Source organism: Myodes glareolus, chromosome 6 (genome assembly GCF_982192425.1).
Source record: "Myodes glareolus chromosome 6, mMyoGla1.1, whole genome shotgun sequence".
NCBI lineage: Eukaryota > Metazoa > Chordata > Mammalia > Rodentia > Cricetidae > Myodes > Myodes glareolus.
In genome coordinates, this window is record NC_142031.1 from 5,326,649 (window position 1) to 5,345,011 (window position 18,363).

Genomic DNA, 18,363 nt, shown 5'->3' on the forward strand with positions numbered 1-18,363 from the left:
CTGTCTCTTGGCCTCTCCACTGGGGTTTATCTGGCTCTTCTTTATATTTATGTCTTGTAAATAAAAATATTTATTCTGTTTTTATGTGTATGCATGTGAGAGAGTGTGTGCCTGTGAACTGTGTGCATGCAGGAACCCTCAGAGGTGAGAAGACAGCGTCAGGTCCCCTGAAACTGAAGTTACATGTGGGTGCTGGGAATTGAACATGTGTCTTCTGAAAGATGAACGAGCACTTTTAACAACTGAGCCATCACTCCAGACCCTAAGTAATTTTGTAAGAAAATGTTCTACTTTAAAAACATCCTAATGGTGTTCTCATTGACAGAATTGACTCAAGGGGAGCTCACGTTTTATGATCTTGTTTCACCCTCGCCGAGACATGCCACCTCTTTGGATGTATCAAAACCTGCTTTTATGTCTTTTAGAAGACTTTCCAGGTCTCTTTAGATTGGCACACTTTCTTATTAAATTCTTTCCTCTGTTTAAACTTTCTTTAAGTTTTCCTTTTTCTCTACGGAAGATGGAAGCTCTTCCGTCATTAAACCATCTGTCTGCAGTTATCTTTTATGTGTATCTATCAATAATCTACTTATCTATCATCTATCGTCAGCTATCATCTGTCTGTCATCTGTCTGTCAATCTATCATTCATCTGTCTTCAGCTATCATCTATCTATCTATCCATCCATCCATCCATCATCTATTTACCTATATAACTATTTATCTGTGTTAGTTTTCTGTTGTGCTAAAACTCCATGACCAAAGCAACTTGTAGGAGGAGGGGTTTATTTGGCTCACAGTTCCAGAGGATTAGAGTCGGTCATGAAGGGCACCATGGCAGCAGGCAGCAGCAGTGACAGCCAGAGCAGCTGAGGGCTCACATCTTGAAACAAGATATAGAAAGAGAGAAAGTGATCTAGGAATCCACATGGCTTTGAAGCCTCAAAGCTCATCTTCGACATTTAAAAGTGTGACTATATCTTGTGTTCTTTAAAAAAATATAACGATGCTGGTGTGACCGCAGCCGCTAGTCCAGGCAGAGACGGCTAGAGTGGTGCAGGTTCCCCGTGGTGAGCGGCAGAGCTGGCGGGAGCGCGTCCCATGCAGCCGGGAGAGTCATCCAAGCGGGAGGGTAACCAGGCGGCGGATAAAAGGCCTACAGGACATAGTAAATAGACGTAAGGCTAAGCATAAAGATGAACATTTATTACTTAAAGAAGAGGGAGAGAAAGAAAGGCAGAAATAGAAAAAGAGAGAGAGGGGGGGAAACACGTGTGCACATGCAGAGAGAGAGAACAGAAGGAAGGTTAAGATGGTGACCAGAGGTCAGAAGTGGCTGGGAGTGGGCGTGGCTTGCCCCTTAAAGGGACCAGACCAAAAGAATAACAACATCTCCGAAGCCAACACAGACGGTACCACCAATGGGTAGCCAAGTATTCAAACACCTGAACCTATTGGGGACATTCTTCTTCAAATCATTATACTATCTAATAATGTCTAGCATCTTTCTATTAATTTGCCTCCCCACCTCCCACTCATCTACCTATACCACATATATGTATCTTATAATATTTTTATTATTTGTGAAGCTTTCCTCAAGTCCAAGGACTTGTCTCACCACTGTGCGGAATGTAACTGCTTGTCCTAGCTGTTCGTCTCTTAGATGAAAGGGTTGCTTGGATAGCAGCCTCCTGCCTAGAACAAAGCTAGCTTCCCACAGCCACGGTCTCTCCTGGAGGTCTCCTGCACCAGTGCAGTTGTAGTGGGGGCCTCGGGAGCTTCCCTGGGGCTCTCGACTGCCTGTCTCAGCTTAGTTGTCCCAGAAGGAGATCCTAGGAGGAAGATGAGAGTCTAGCCCGAGGTTATGTCATAGCTGACCCCAGGAGGCAACAGTAGGGGAGTGTCAGGGTGAAGGAGGCTAAGTATGAACCTAAGTAAAGGGCTTATTCCCCAACAGGTCTCCACTGTGTTGGCTCTAGAGAGAGTGGAGGAGCCAGAGTTACCTTAGCCAAGGGTGGAATCTTGGACAAACCCAGAGTTACCCTAGTGTCAGGAGGAGACATGGACACCCCCACTTACCTTAGCTGTGGGAGGGCAAGTCTGGGATACCCCGAGTTATCCCAATCATAGGAAAGGAATTCTGCGACAGCTCTAGAGTTACCCCCAGACTCCGTAGAGCAAGATGGGGCACCCCAGGATTTGCCTGACTATAAGAAAGGAAGTCTGGCCTCTGACCTCCTGGCCCCTGGCCCCATGATAAGTGTGTTTCTGGACTCTATTGATCCCAACCAGCATAGCAGATCACAATTCAGTCTCTGCTTAGCTAGCAGCCTTGGCTTTTCTGGCATCCACAGACTTGCCAGGCACTGAAGCACGCAAGGCTGGTTACCTGGGGATGTGGGCAGCACCTCCCTCACAGAGTTGGTATGCAGGTGAGGATGTACGCAAATGATAGATAGATGGGCAAAGGTGCCATGTTCTCAGCCAGCAGCCAGCAGTAGGTACATGTGGATGACCGGGACACAGAAGGCTGGGATGGGTAGGTTGCTGGCTGTGTCCACACGGCCCACGCTCTCCATCTGCATCTCCATTCCTGCCGCCCCACTCTGCTCAGGCCTGCTCTGCCTGAAGCAGTCAGGTAAATGGAGGCCCTTCCATGTCAGCCCCTGTGACCTAGTCCTTCTGCTCCATCCTAAAGCCTGCTTCCTCCACCCTCCCTCCTCACTGGCTCGGACCTGCTGTGCTTGCATCAGGGATGGCAGCACAGCCTCTCAGACTCAGTCCTGTCAGGCACAGGGATCCTTCAGTTGCTCTTAGAGCCTGGCAATGTGGTGGGGCCTCCAGGTCACACAAAGCAGAAGCAAGCTCAGACAGAGTCAGTCCAGAGGGTTGCACACTGCTTGGCTCTCACTCCTGGGGACTGGGCCGAAGATTCCATTCGTTGAGGTCCTTCGAGTTGAAGACTGAAGCTCCCTGGATGGTGTCCTGCTTAAGTGACAAACGACAGGGATTTTAAAGTGACATCAACAGAAGAGTGTGACAGAGTGTGAGGGAGTCCACCCTCTCTGGGACCACTTACAGTGTAGGTGCGGGTGCTAAGGATCCGCAACAGTGGCGGGGACGGTACGGGTCACAGGTCTTTCCTCTGAGGTCTTCTTCAGAGGGTAACTTTTTTTTTTTTTTGACCAGGGGTTTCCTGGCTGTGTTCCCATTATATGTGTCCTCACCTCTGCCCTATGAGAGGACAGGGACACAGAGTCTGTTTTCTTGCCCCAACATAATCCTTTGCCCTCTTTGGCCTTAAGGATGGGAGCTTGGGTTTGGAGACCTTTTGCTGGGTGTTTGAGGGACTGGGAGGGTTCACAGTGGTCTGAGGGTGCAGAGCAAATGCCCAGAGCTGCTGGGACTGAAGGAGGCCAGCGCACCTCCTCCGCTCTCTGCAAACCCCTCTCCCGTGAAGAGACGGAGACTCACTGCGGGGGTTTGCAGTGCAAACCCACAGGCACAGATAGCTACCATCGGATGATAGTGTGTAGGAACGTTTCCTGTGATTGTTTTGGTTGGTACAGGCTGGGGGAGGAAACCAACGGTGACAACCAATTGCACCCTGATCAGGGAACAATGGAGTGTAGGGAGGCACCTCGGAAAGTCTATAATTTCCCATGGAATTGCTCTTTAGTCTTCCCGTGGCTGCTGGATGGCACAGTCGGGCTGGGTGGGAACCATAATTAGTTGCAGCCACCCGGGAGGGTTGGGCTTTCTTTTTGCCCTCTAGACAATGGAAGATTAAGTCATCAATAGCCAGTGTTCAGTCCTGGATGGTGAAATGGCCCATTGTTCAGCAAGAAAGGCACAGTTAGAGGCGGGAGGCTCTCCCCAAGCAGTGGGAGGATGGATTGGCGTGTTTCTTCCCCCCACCTCTACTGTAGCGGAGAAGCCACAAGCCAAGGCACCTCCAGAGCTCTCTAACAGACACACCCCTGTGCGGCACCGCCTCCTCTGGCTCAGAGGAGGATGGAGGGCCACAGGCGCCAACACAGGCACACACAGAACCACAGGCAAGTCTTTCTGTGCCTAGTGGACAGGTGCAGGTGGCACACAGCCAGCCCCTGGGTGAGCGTGCTAGCTTCAGGGTTGGATCTGCCCACATCTGCACCTGCTGCAGCTTTATTCTGGGAACGGCTTACCACAGCACCTGCTGGCAGCTGGGGGAGGGCCTTAATGCTCTCTCGCTTTGTAAATTCCTACCCAAAATATATGACCACCACAGCACCTTCACAAACGCACAGTGCGTGCACACACACACACAACACACACACACACACACACACACACACCACTCCTCTGTTCTCTGTGACTGTGGTATGCTTTTTCTTTGGAAAATTCTAGATTCTGTTTTGTTTGGTACTTCCAATGTCTTGTTCTGTTTTCAGACACAAGGTCTTGTATATCCTGGGCTGGCCCTGAACACACAAAGAAGCCATAATGACCTTGAACATCTGATCTTCCTGGCTCTACCTCCTAAGTGCTGGCATATAGGCATACAGCACTATTCCCAGGCTGTTACATGGGTGCTAGGGATCCAAACACAGGTCCTCATGCTTACAGGGCAATCTCTTTATTAACTGAGCCTTGTCCTCGGCCATGCTTGTTTATTTTAAACATCACAGGAATGCATTTAGAAAACGAACTGCCATTTTCCAAAGCTGCTATGGCCACGGACAGAATAGATGAGGGTTCCTGGTATATCGGCGATATCTGACAGCTGAAGCCCAAATGGGGAGGAATCAGGTACTTTGCTTGCCAGAGAGGAAGGACCATGATGCTCGTCTGTATCCAGCAGTAATCTAAATGCAAGCAATGAATCAAGAGCGGTTGTCCTCAGCACCCAGGGCTTCTTCTATTGGTCTGCTCTTAACGTAGTTATCTAGCGTCTGCGTTGAACTTATTTATTCCCTAATGCTGGCTGATGGATTAAAAGATGTGTAGAAAATCCTTCTACAAGAGATAAGATATTGCAGTCTGCCAAACACCCCTGGCTCTTTTTGCTTTTTTCCCCCCTCTCTCTGTTTTGCCTACTTTACGCTACTGAGCTCAGGGCCCCCCACATCATATATCCTGATTAGTTTGGAGGAAATTACTAAGGGGTTGTTTTTTAAGCCTATCATTGACACATTTAATTCATTAGGTACCAAATCCACGAGCAAATTTTGGCTGGCCGTAAAACACGGTTAATCCAGGGAGCTGCAATAAAAGGTGAAAAATTATGTCCCAGCAAATGTGGAATATTGCTTTTCTGTAGAGACTTTTACTGGTCTGCGGTATCTTTCTTCATAAATTTCCCTTCTGCTTAGTTCTCTCGGTAACTTAACCATTTGTCGCTTGCAGACCGCAGAATGGCTCCATGATACTCTACAACAGGAAGAAAGTGAAGTACAGGAAAGATGGGTACTGTTGGAAGAAGAGGAAAGATGGGAAGACGACCAGAGAGGACCACATGAAGCTCAAAGTCCAGGGAGTCGAGGTAAAGGGCAGAGAAGGCTCTCCTGTCCCCCAGGTGTCATTTATGGGCTGCCACAGAGAAGTTGGAATTGCTTGAGAACCATCTGATGCTACTCACCACTGTCAAAGGAATTTTAGTTTGTCAAGTCCCTGCTGTTGGCGTTGGCTTCTGTCCTCTTACCCCAGAGTTTCTCTTCGGTTTTCTTTCGAGCTGACCATGGCCAAAGTGCTCTACCCAGGGTGTCTCTGGTGTATGGATGGGGATTGGTGCGGTGCTTGTGGGTTTATCTACCATGTTTATCATTTGTGTTTCTGGGTGCTTTGGGGTTATACTGGGGTGCAGGTCTCAGGGAAGACGGGTGTCATCGTGAAGAAGCCTCCTCTCCAGGTGTTTCAGGGTTGGGCAGCTCTCCTCATGCTGACTAAAATTTCATCTCCCTGTGGGTGTCTCAGCTTCCACAGATAACGAGATGGGTTCTCGAGTGAGCAAGGTTCCTGCAGTGTCGGAGTGGAGAGAGAGGGATCCGGGATCTGTAGGAGTGGGCTCAGCATCTGGAACAAGCTCAGCCTTGGGTTCTCTGGATGCCACCTTGCTATTCTGGTTCTAACATGGACAGCCACAGAAAAGTTCCTTTCCATCAGAGGGTCCCAACCACGTGTCCTGAAGACCTGCTAATTATGACTCTCTCACATTCCTTAGCAGTCCCACCAAGGGTCTGGCCTGCCACTCACTCTCAAAGAGATGTGGACAGGGATACCATGGGCAAGATCTCAGAAGCCTCCCATAATCCAGCTGACATTTCAGAGGGGTAAAGGCTGGCATCCTAGCTACTGTCATGTTGAGTGTCTGTCCGTCTCAGTGGGCAGCGAGGACTGTGAGCCCACTTGAGTTCTAAGGATTGCCCTTGGGCACTGATGGTTTTGGGGACACATTTTGTCACGATGATTTTTCCCTGTATTAATTATGTGCTTTTATGGCTGCCAAAAATAGCATCAAATGGCTTTTATTATATTACCCCATGGAGAGAGATAACTTTCATTTTATGTGTATGTGCTTTTTTTTAATATACCAATAAGAATTGTTTTATGGTGATGAATAAGAAAAGCCGCGGTATGAGAAATTCCAGTTTCCTCTCCTCTGCCTCGTGTGCAGTTTAATTGACTGCATGGAACATTAATGTGCAGATTACCCGAACGTGCTGCTGGAAAGAGCCATCTCCAGTATTGTGACCAGGATCCTGCTAATACATACGCATTAGCCCTTCTTGCAGGGAGCCCAGAGAGTTGGGGCTTGCTCTCTGGGGGGACGGGCTCTTACCGCCCCACAATGGAAGAATAGGTAGGAAGAGAGAGAGAGAGAAAGCAAGCTTGGGTGGGGACTAGGAAAAAGGAAGCTACTTATGCAGGGATATTGAAAGCCTGCAGGAATTCACACTAAACCTCAGCAAGCAGCCCCCGTGCCTGGAGGCCTCTGGTATATTTCATCTTTAGTAATGCGTAAATCAGGAACTCCTGGTTGTAACTAACAGCGGGGTGGAATTCGTCCTCAGCAGTAGCTTGGAAGTCCAGGGGAAAAAAAAGCCACCGTGTTCATTTTCTCCCCTCTTGTTATAAATTAGAATTGTCACCGGATGGAATGAGGGTGATTTATGGCTATTTTTAGGCCATATTTATGTTGGGAGTTATTTGTGGTGCTCAGCCTTGCAGACTACAGCCTGGTTCCTCAGATGTGGCAGGATGGGGGAGGGACACATGCAGATCAGAGAGGGCCATCTGTGACCTGCTGGCCATGAGCGAGCAGCCCCTGTGAGTGGGGGCACTGAGAGGCCTCCATGGCAATGACTTGGCCAGTGTTGTCTCTGGTGTTTTGGAGAGGGAGGCCACCTTCGGCTATGCTTCTTGGCGGCTGTTCTTTCCCAGTTCACTTGGAGTGCTATCCCACGGAATCAGGCAGCAAGTACTAGCTGTGTACTTGCTTTTGTGTGTTCTCTACAGAGAAAGAGGGAGGTGTGTGCACCGTCCGTGGACTCATAGGTGGAGCAAGAAGGTGGCCATGTTTGCACGTCACGCTCATTAGCAGCGCACGGAGCTGTGAAAGGTTGAGCATCTAGGATAAGTGTCCCCGGGAGTCCAGAATGGGCTGCAGCGGGCAGAGATGCTTCTTGGGCTAGGTGGGGTGTGAAATGAATTCTTGGAAGTTGGGGATGGTTGCGCATGTATGAGTAATTGGCATGTTGTTTTACACTTTGTCACTTAATATCTCCAGCTAAGCCGAATCTATGCTGTTTTCCGGCCATTTTTAAGTGGTTCTATCTTATTCCTCTCTGCACATAATCTTGTCCCCTTGACTTTGAGAACCCTCTCACTCAGACTTGTAGTGTTGTCATTACTGCCTGACTAAGCATCCTTATACGGGTCTTCTTGGGCACATAAACAGTCTGGACCAGGAATTACTGGGTGTCAGAGTTTTAGTTTTGCTAGACAATGCCAAATTTCTTCTGAGCGACTGTTCTAATTACATGCCCACCAGCACTGGCAATGACCGTTTCCCCTACCCACTCCGGCACACTGGTCCTCAGAAGATGGTACTGTGTGCAATTCGAATTCAAGTTTTTCCCTCTTATTCATGGGAATGGGCTCCTTCTTGTTGAAGTAATTGCCTTTCCACGGTTACGGAGTTTTAAATAGCCCAGAGGAAGGGCTTTTTGGCAATATCAGCCCCCACCCTTCATCCGTGGCGTTTCTGTGTTAGTTGTGATCCGGAGCAGGACTGGGAAGCCCAGTGGGCAGTCTCTGCCAGCTGTGGTGGTGCCATATACTAGACTTCAGGGTCAGAAGTCTGCTTCCTCCCTGTAGATTCAGCAGGCAGAGCCTGTGGCTAGCACCTGTGGCCCCCAAGCCCTAGTCCCCTCCAGCTACCCTCCAGCTGGATGGACAACTAGGGTTTTAGAGCTGTGAAATCTTTACTATCCCAGAGGGTTTCCTCCATTCAAGGGCATGATAAAGACATCTGGGTCTATCATTTAACTTATCACTTGCTGTAAGCCTTCCCCGAGGCCAGGAAAACTTCCAGCAAGCCGAAGGAAAGCTCAGCTCTGACTCCTTTTGTTCTCGGGGGCCGGGGCCTTCACACACATAGACTCCTCAGCAGGCACAGAGTGCAGTGCTCAGGGCACGGGGTGTGGGCAGCAGCTTTGGAAGCTGAAGGAGCTGTTCCTTCGCAATCAGCTGTCTTGTCTGGGGGCCAAGGAGAAGGCTGCAGGATGAGCTCCCAGTGAGGGCAGGGCTGATGAGAGGCGAGGAAAGGGGACTGAGGTGTCAGGGGATCACAAATGAGGCCTCAGCAGCTCTGAAGTAGGTCCTGCCCCCAAGCTGACTCCTGTCGGCTGACCTGGTGTGCCAGGGAAAGGATTGCTCCAAAGATCCCGGTGCCTTAGAACTCCCACAGCCGTCCGTGTTCACACTTGTCAGGTGACAGCAGCAATCAGCCAGAGAGCCTTTCTGGAAGAGTCCTTCCCAAGTCTAGGGCCCTTTTCCCTGGCCCCCAACGCTAACAGGTTGCTTTATGTCTGCTCGCTCTTGTCCTCAGACTCACGATGGCGTGTGTCGTAGCCAGACCAGCTCTCAGTTCCCCATTTCTCCCATTCCTTTTCTGCTGGGTTCCCAGGGAGATGGGAGCTGTAGACAATCAGTGTGTGGACAATCACGAATTTGCTAATCTCCTGTGAACAAGGCGTACTGCCTTTGTCTGGTGCTCCTGAAAACATTCATGCACAACACATGTTATCATACCTGTTACATAGATGGAGAGGTCAGTCTTTCAGAGAAAGGGGTTCATAGGTCCCAGAGCTGGGGCTGGAGCCTGAGTGTTCTCAGCTTTAAGCATAACTGTTGTCCCCGGCACTCGGGGTGACCTTTAGGGTTTCAGGTCATCTCAGCCCACACTATTCGGCTTGTGTGATCCCTCCTTCAGCCACTTATGGGGTTCTTGTCACCCACTATCATTGTGACAGGTACTGGGAGGTTCAGGGGTACAAAGAGGGGTGTGTGGCCCCTGATCTTGGGAGGAGACCAAAATCTTAGGGTTTTGATGTGTGCCGGAAGAATTCCAAGGTCCTGTGTGGAAAATGTGGGCAGCATAGAAGGCAGACCTGGCTTTAGGGCAGTAGCACGGGGAGATGTTAGGTGATGGATAAAGGTTAGGAAGTGCACGAGCCATGACAGAATCTGCCGGGAAGCCGTCTGTGAAACCGTTCTTATCAACGGACTGGATGGCTGGTTTGTGGGCATCTTTTCCAGCCCTGGCCAAACTGCATATCCACTTCTTGTGTGCCTGGATTACTGAATGGACCTTTTCATGGGTAGCTATAAACAGCCTTTTTCTCCCCCCAGACAGAGAATCGGTGACAGCAGAGGTGCAGTTCTACCAACTCCTAATGCTAAGGAAATTAAAGAGTTTATTTCGCTTACTGACAGGGCAAGGGTGAGAGAGTGCTTAAATAAATTCAGGTCTCCCCAAAGTGGCCGCACCACCCGAAAGTCAAGGATGGGGCCATCCCCGTAACAGTGCAGCTGCAGCCCCCTCTCCAGTTAGCCCCCCCAGTCTATCTTCTGTAGCACCTCCAAGACCACAAGGCCACACGTCCTTAGGACAGAATTACCTACAGCTGGAGCAGAATTACCTACAGAGGTGCAGGAGACACCACAAGCTCTAAGGTGAGGGTTATGTGGCCCTCTCCATCCCTCCTCCTCCTCGGTAGCTTCAGCAAGTCTCATCTTAAGGGCGACTTGTGAAGAGTCTCAGCTGCTCTGTTGAAGACAATGGCTGTTGTGGTCCAGGGATAGGATTCTACTACAGAGTCCTTTGCTCCCATCTCACGCTGTCCTTTGGTGAAGACAGTCTGCCTTTGGGGTCAGTGAATGGGTCTTGTATTGAGGCTGCTGGTGCAGTGGGAGGCCGGACCCAGCCCTGCTTCCTACAGAACCCATCCTTCTGTGAGGACAGGCGGTCCCCGGCCTGGCCCGTCCCTGAGTGGAAATGCCAGTCCATTTCCTCTGACTGTCATTTGTGGATGTGAACATTTTGCTGATCTGTTTGTGCTGCCTGGAAAGAACCCAGTGTCCCTCATTTCTCCATTAACTGCCTTCAAGCTAGAAGGCCAGTGTTGGCGCAGCAGTGACCGTAATGAGGTTACATTTTGGGACTTGTCCTCATTAGAATGATGTTCTTTATTTGAGCACTTAGGCCACATATTAAAAAATGAGAAAAAAAAAGTACCTCTTTCGAAAGTAGAAACGATATTGTAGTTACTGCATTAGGAATTAACAGGGCATGAAATAACCGCCTCGTGGCAGAGCCAGATCCCTTCAGCTCTCTTCCCGGCCATAAGATAAATAGGTATCTTGCTTGCGGATGATGGGAAATGCTGGCAGTAGCCAGCCTAAACAGGTCTGGGGTCCAAATCACGTCTGGAAAAAGGCAAGGAATAGATAAGGAGAGAAACAGGTTAACGAAGCAAGGGACCACAGAGGCTCAGAGGGGCCAGCAGCCTGCCACTGCCGCCGCCTGTGTTTGACCAACACAGTTGCTGCTCTCTGGAAAGGCTTGTGTTCGGTACCTGGTATTTCCTGGGGACTTTACCGTGCATGGACAGCATCCCTCATGTCGACCGTGTTTCTTTCTGTGGCGTGGACACTGACTTTTGAGTCTTCCAGGGTTCAACCCTGATCTTCTTCATCCAGAGGGAAATACTCCCTCGTCCGGCTTCCCCCAGACTTCACCCACGCCTGTCTTAGGAGTGTTCTCTTTGATGGATCTGTGTCCGGCACTTGAATGGTTAAACATGTTATATCTTCTGTGCTATAACGCTTCTGTCTGATGTCTGGACACTGGGGACTTCAGGGTGTTGGGTGTGGAGCAAGAATCTCATGCTTGGCAATGTGCAGAAATAAAGCCAGATGTTTCCATAAGATATGGCCACAGTTCTTCTGTTTCTGCTGTCACGGCCCTGGGGGTTGCCGATGTGTGTTGCCATGCCTGGCCTTTTATGTGGGGTGTTGGAGATCTGAACTTAGGTCTTCATGCTTGCATAACAAGTTTTGAATAGCTCCTTCTACTTACAATTTTTTAAAACTATTTTCAGTGCTGTGCATGTGTGGGGTTCTGTTTGTGGGTTTGTGCACATGAGTGCAGTGCCCTTCAAGACCAGAGCTAAAGTGCAGGCAGCTGTGAGGGAGCTGGAAACCGAGCTCTGGTCTTCTGCAAGAGCAGCAAGTGCTCTTCGCCACAGGACCCTCTCTCTGGCAACCTATTATCAAGGTTTTAGAGTGTCTGGTGACCTTACTTCCGCCCCTCCTGGGATCTGGGAGTGAGTTGTGCTGTGTGTCTGAGAAACTTTTTGGTCACCGTCTTGCCTGGGCTTCACTTACCCTGGTTATCCTATGGGATAGATAGTTAATGCCATTGCTTACATAACTAAAACTTGGACTTGGGGCATGGGAGGAGTAGGAAGAGGGCAGAAAAGGGGAGAGGGAGGGGAGGGAAATGGAAAGGAGGAGAGGAGAGGAGAAAAAGACTGGGAAAGGATAGCCTACAGGCTACACAGTTACAGGGGCTGGGGAGGGGATGGGGACACGAGTTTGGATCCTCATTACCCATGCAAAAACTAAGAGAAGCAGCATGCATCTAAAGCCCAGTGCTGCGAGGGGGTGATGGGCAAAGAAGCGGGTTCCACTGACCAGCCAGTCTAGTTGAAACGGCGAGCTCCAGGCTCAGCAAGGGACCTTGCCTCAAAAGATAAGATGGAGAGTGCGGGGGGCATCCTGTCCAGCAGGAATGAACGCCACCAAAAACGAGAATTTTTTCTCTGGTCACATCTTTATTTGGAGCATTCCCTTGAGGAAAATTGGGGGAAGGGAAGATAGAGCAGGGACGAGAGAAAGCTTAGAGAGAGAGCGTTGGGCCCCGAGGCAGCTGCTTTTAAGCGGTGGAGAGGCTTGAACGCTGTCCTGATTGGTTAATGCCATTCTGCTGGTCTGAGCATGTGCAGGCAAGGGTGCTCAGCCCCACGTGGCTACCTCCAAACTGCAGGACCACCTGTGCCTCCAGGTGGCTCCCAACAGGAGAGGAATGGAAAAAGTTGCCTGATGGCAACCTCTGACTTCCGCAAGCCTCTACACGGGCTGTGGCATCTCCACCACATACACAAGACTGATGCCCGATTAAGATAAATAATAAATACTATCTTAGTCCAAGTACAACTCCAATGTTTCATGGGGCATAGTTCTGATAAAGTGGTACCTGCCATATTTTTGAACTCACATCGCATTGGCTGCTGTTGTTTACCTGGTCACTCTTCTGCCACAACCACCATTTCTTTACATCTTTGCAGAAAGGAACTAGTCTGCTTTGGATTCACTGAGGACACCAGAGCCAGCATTCTCTGCTCTCTCTGATGAGCTACCTACTTCCCAATGCTGGGCTTCTGGAGTGGAGGCACAGCATCCATCACAGAGCCCAGGGCTTTCTCAGTGGTGTTGGGACAACAGCTCGTGGATAAAGATGTGCCACAAAGGCCTTAAAGGGCATGCGATTCTTGTTTCTGCCAAACGGTGATATAAAATGTCCTGTAAATCTGATTTGAGCCTCGGTGATCTGGACACTTCCTTGCAGAAGCAGTTCAGCAGACGATCAACTGGAGCGGCTGAACTTGCATTTAATTTTTATCCTAATGGTTCCTAAAGGTCCTTTCAGGTTAGTCCGTGAGGCCAGGAGTGGGAAGATTAGCAGATTCAAGGGCAACCACATAAACCCTTGGCTACCACTATCAAACTCACCATGGGCTCCTTTCTGCCTGAACTGCTTCCTAGCACTAAGGAGGAGAGCTACAAGCGCTTGTAACCACCCATCACGACCTCATCCAGAGCTGGGCATGCATTTGAGACAGTGATATGTGTTTGTCTCTTGGTAGACAGTCAGATGTATATGTGGTTGCTTGGCAGGTGAGGAATACCTCTGGCCTTCACTTGGACTGAATGGTAAACTGGTCTTCCAAGTCCTAGCATTGCCGGGCAAAGTTACACCCACTCTTTGGGATATATCCTGTGGGGAGCCCCATGTCCTGTGGGCTTGAGTCTCTAATCTGCTGCAGGAGAAACCATCGCTGGCATTTTTGAGTCAGCAGAGGAAAGACGGAAGATTTACTCTGTATAATATTCTGGCCGCAGGCTCTTAGGGTACTTCCAATACCTCAGCCACTGTTGTGGGGAAAACAGGGGGATGGGTCGAGGGGGAAGATGGAAGGGGGTCTGTTCATCAGCACCAAGGAGGGGTAGCCTTTCCTCTCGCTGTGTAGGCTGAGGTTCTTGGGTGGGACCAACTGATCTCCACATTTTGGTTGGTTGTGTGGTTTTAACTGTTGATCTCACCTTATCTGTCTCCCTGGAAACTGAGCCAGAATGGGAGGCAGGAAGTAGATGACTATATAGGAGAGCTTTTGCGTGCCTTGAGGTTTCCTCCTGACTGATAGATAGCCTTCTTTTTCCATTTCTATGGCTCAGTTCCAATCCTAGGGAAGGGTGGTTGTCTTCCAGCTGCACCCAAGGGTTCATATCCTACTCTGATTAAATCTGGGGTCAGTGTGGAAGTCACAGAATTACTTCACTTTGTGTCTTGCTTGGCTGCTCGCAGATGACCCATCGACCCCAAGGTCCACATCACCCTAGAAGACTCACAGCCTATCTGCCCTGCTGCCCCAAGTTGCCTTGGTTTATGGAACCCCCTTGGGACTCCCATACCCCTTTGATACACAAATTACTTTTTAGTGCTTCATTGTCCCAATGGCAGGGTCCTGTCTGGGTATCTCATCCCAAGCCCCATGTTGGCTTAGCAGTTAAACACACTGGCCGCTCTTGCTAAGGACTCATTCAGGCGTGATTCCCAGCATCCATAGGGTTTCCAGTCATCATCCCTCCTGTTCTAGGGGATTCAGTGCCTCCTGTGACCTCTGCTGGTACCAGGCAGACACAGAATGCACGTATGTACAAGGAGGCAAAGCACTCGGGCACATAAAGTGAAAAATCAGTCTAAAACTATTTTGAATGAGTTTCATTCTGTCTTAAGGGAAAAAGTCAAGAGGAAAATTCCACGAGTCAGTGCGACAATTTGTTACTTGACTGCCGGCACCTTTTGAAAATCTCTAACTAAATTCTCTGATGGTGCGGTTGAGCCTGCCATTCCTCAGTCACCCTTGGCAATGCAGGAGACGGATACCAATTTTCTGAAGCAGCAGATGCCAGCTGACACTGACCCACAGCCTCCTGGGGACACAGCCCTGCCCTGCATCCTCCACCGGCACTCTAGCCCAGCTCTTGGCATGATACTTTATATATATTCGGTGCTCAACTTAAGTCCAAGTCTTGCTGTGTCCTCATACCCATGTTTATAGCCTGACACGTGTCTGTGATGCGTGTGAATGTTTGGGGGGATGTGTTCGTGTATGTGATTGTAGGCTGACACTTGTCTGTGATGTGTGTATGTTTTGGGGGGATGTATTCATGTATGTGATTGTGGGCGTGCACAGACCATCTACAGAGGTTCTAGCCTTTGAGAGGGTGGTTGGTTGCTCACTGGGTAAAGAACGCCCTTCCATCTCTAATGTGTATGCCAGAGTCCATGGGCATCCTCCTGTCTCCACTCAGTCTCAGCATACATACAGTAGTATTGTAGGTGCCCGCTGCTGTGTTTTGCCTTTGTTTGGGTTCTAGAAATTTGAACCCAAGTCTCTATGCTTGCATGATTCATAACTTGCCTACTGAATCATCCCCTCCTCAGGCCCCAGTTAATATTTTGACTAATGATATCACAGGAATGTTGGAGTATCTTCATTTTCTTTCTTTCTAGTGGCAAAAGGTCTGTATGCTATGTGCTTTTTATTTATCTCATACTAAGTTGTCTCCAGCCTGGGAAAGTCAAGAAAGGTCTCTTGAAAAAACACTTTGAAAGTAAGACTGACTCCATAAATGCCACATTTCTTCCCAAAGAATGTGCATCCCAGGGGGTCCAGGCACTAGCATGGAGCAACCCAGGGGGTCCAGGTACTAGCATGGAACATCCCAGGGGGTCCAGGTACTAGCATGGAGCAACCCAGGGGGTCCAGGCACTAGCATGGAGCATCCCAGGAGTCTGGGCACTAGCATGGAGCATCCCAGGGGGTCCAGGTACTAGCATGGAGCATCCCAGGGGGTCCAGGTACTAGCATGGAGCATCCCAGGGGGTCCAGGTACTAGCATGGAGCAACCCAGGGGGTCCAGGTACTAGCATGGAACATCTCAGGCGGTCCAGGTACTAGCATGGAGCAACCCAGGGGGTCCAGGTACTAGCATGGAACATCTCAGGCGGTCCAGGTACTAGCATGGAGCATCCCAGGGGGTCCAGGTACTAACATGGAGCATCCCAGGGGGTCCAGGTACTAACATGGAGCATCCCAGGGGGTCCAGATACTAACATGGAGCATTCCAGGAGGTCCAGGTACTAGCATGGAACATCCCAGGGGGTCCAGGTATTAGCATGGAACATCCCTGGGGGTCCAGGTACTAGCATGGAACATCCCTGGGGGTCCAGGTACTAGCATGGAACATCCCAGGGGGTCCAGGTATTAGCATGGAACATCCCTGGGGGTCCAGGTACTAGCATGGAACATCCCTGGGGGTCCAGGTACTAGCATGGAACATCCCAGGGGGTTCAGGTATTAGCATGGAACATCCCTGGGGGTCCAGGTACTAGCATGGAACATCCCAGGAGGTCCAGGTACTAGCATGGAACATCCCAGGGGTCCAGGTACTAGCATGGAACATCCCAGGGGGTCCAGGTATTAGCATGGAACATCCCTGGGGGTCCAGGTATTAGCATGGAACATCCCTGGGGGTCCAGGTACTAGCATGGAACATCCCAGGAGGTCCAGGTACTAGTATGGAACATCCCTGGGGGTCCAGGTACTAGCATGGAACATCCCTGGGGGTCCAGGTACTAGCATGGAGCATCCCAGGGGGTCCAGGTACTAGCATGAAGCATCCCAGGGGGTCCAGGTACTAACATGGAGCATCCCAGGGGTCCAGACAAGTTTCAGTGGTGTGATGTGTGCTCCCAGTGTGCTGGGACAACCAGAACCTTGCTCTGCAGCACTAGGTAGACTAAAGGACCAGTTGTCCTAGAGCTAGAGAGATGCCTCCTTGGACCTGGAGTGACACGTGGGATGTTGCAGAATCCCCTTGGAGCAGTGACCGTGGAGAGATGCAGATGTCATCCGTCCCCTGCTTAAGCACTTACACGACAGCAGAGGAAACGACAAAGGTACTTTTCTTCTTTGCCACCACGATTTACGTGCAGTTTTTGATGGATGCAAAAAGTAGACATTTATTACAAAAGCGTAAGAAACGTCGACTCCTCGTGAATTGATTATTTAGAATTTATTTTATTAAATATTCTAGGTGGTGCACAATAAACCAAAGCTCCGAGGCTGTACAGCTTAATGATTCATGAACCTTTGCGGGTGATAGGGAAATCAAAGATTGGCCCTGCCATCTCAGAAGAATACAGATTATTATTAGATCTGGAATGGGCCTCTCGAGAAGCTTCCTTAAGGGAACACACGTATCAATAATTTCTTCCCTGTGCAAAGCTCCTAATGCTTCACTTATGGAAACATAAATTCCACGGCAAGTGGCTGTGGGGTTTCCCTCCCTTTAGGCCCTCACGTCCTTCACCCAGAGATGACAGTTCTTCATCCCTCGGTTGGTGACTTGATCTCTACGGTTGTTTGATCCTTTCTAACTTTACCTTTGTTTCTCGTGTGTGTGTGTGTGTGTGTGTGTGTGTGTGTGTGTGTGCGCGCGCGCGCGTGTGTGTGCATGTGTGTGTGCGCGCACACACATGTGTGTGTATGTGTGTGTGCATGTGTAATGTATGTGTGTGTGCATGTGTGTGTGTGGCTATGCACGTGCCAGTGCATTATGCCACAGTCAGGGGACAACCATAGCTGTCAATCTTATCCTTCAACCTTGTTTGAGGCGGGGTTTTTTGCTGTCAGTTCCTTCTGCATACACCGACCTGTCTGGACCGCAAACTTAGAGTGATTCTCCTGTCTCTACTTCTGACCTTGGTGTGGGAGTGCTGGGATTGTAGAGTGTGCCACTCGTGTGTGGATTTTAGGTGGGTTCTAGGGATTTAAACTCAGATTTTTATAATCGCCCAAGGGGTACTTTGCAACTGAGCCACCCCGCTCAGCCACCCTTTTTAACTCTCACTGTGAAGAGACTCTGACCTCAGTGGCCTCAGTTCTGGGGGTGTATGAGGGGTCAGGTTAGCGTGTGAGTTTGCGCCCCCTTCACTTGCAATGTCACGAATGTTTGTTAACTTCTTGGAGGACCCTAGGAGCACCATTAGACCTGGAACTCCAATAGAAATGTGGCTGTAGAGTGTTTCCCCAGAAGCCAGCAGGGCACAAAGTCCGGGTCCAGGACAGGGAGGGGCGCTCTGTCCACTTGTCTCGGGGCTGCATTAGTTTCTGTCCCTCGCTGTGTGAAAACACTATGACCAAAATCACCTTAAGAAAGAAAGAGTGTTTTAGCTGATGGTTCCAGAGGGAGACTCCATGACGATGGGGGAGGTACGGCAGCAGGAAGCTGAGTGGCCACATCTTCCATAGCAAGTAGGCAGCAGAGAAAGCAAACTCTAAGTGTGGAAAGGCTGTGAATTCTCACAGTTGGGCCTCAGTCATCTACTTCTCCCAAGAAGGCCACCCTTCCTAAAAATTCCTTAACCTCCCCAAAGAGCACCACCAGCTGCGGACCAGGTGTTCAGATA

General features: G+C 49.8%; 1 protein-coding gene across 10 annotated transcripts in view; it reads left to right on the forward strand.

Moving 5' to 3' along the window:
- Positions 1-18,363, forward strand: part of Camta1 (calmodulin binding transcription activator 1) — an 832,857-nt gene that overhangs the window by 425,900 nt on the left and 388,594 nt on the right. For all 10 annotated transcript variants that reach the window (XM_087906830.1, XM_087906831.1, XM_087906832.1 and 7 more), the window contains exon 5: positions 5,388-5,523. In XM_087906830.1, coding sequence (XP_087762956.1) covers positions 5,388-5,523 — 136 coding nt within the window. The remainder of the gene's footprint in view (positions 1-5,387; positions 5,524-18,363) is intronic.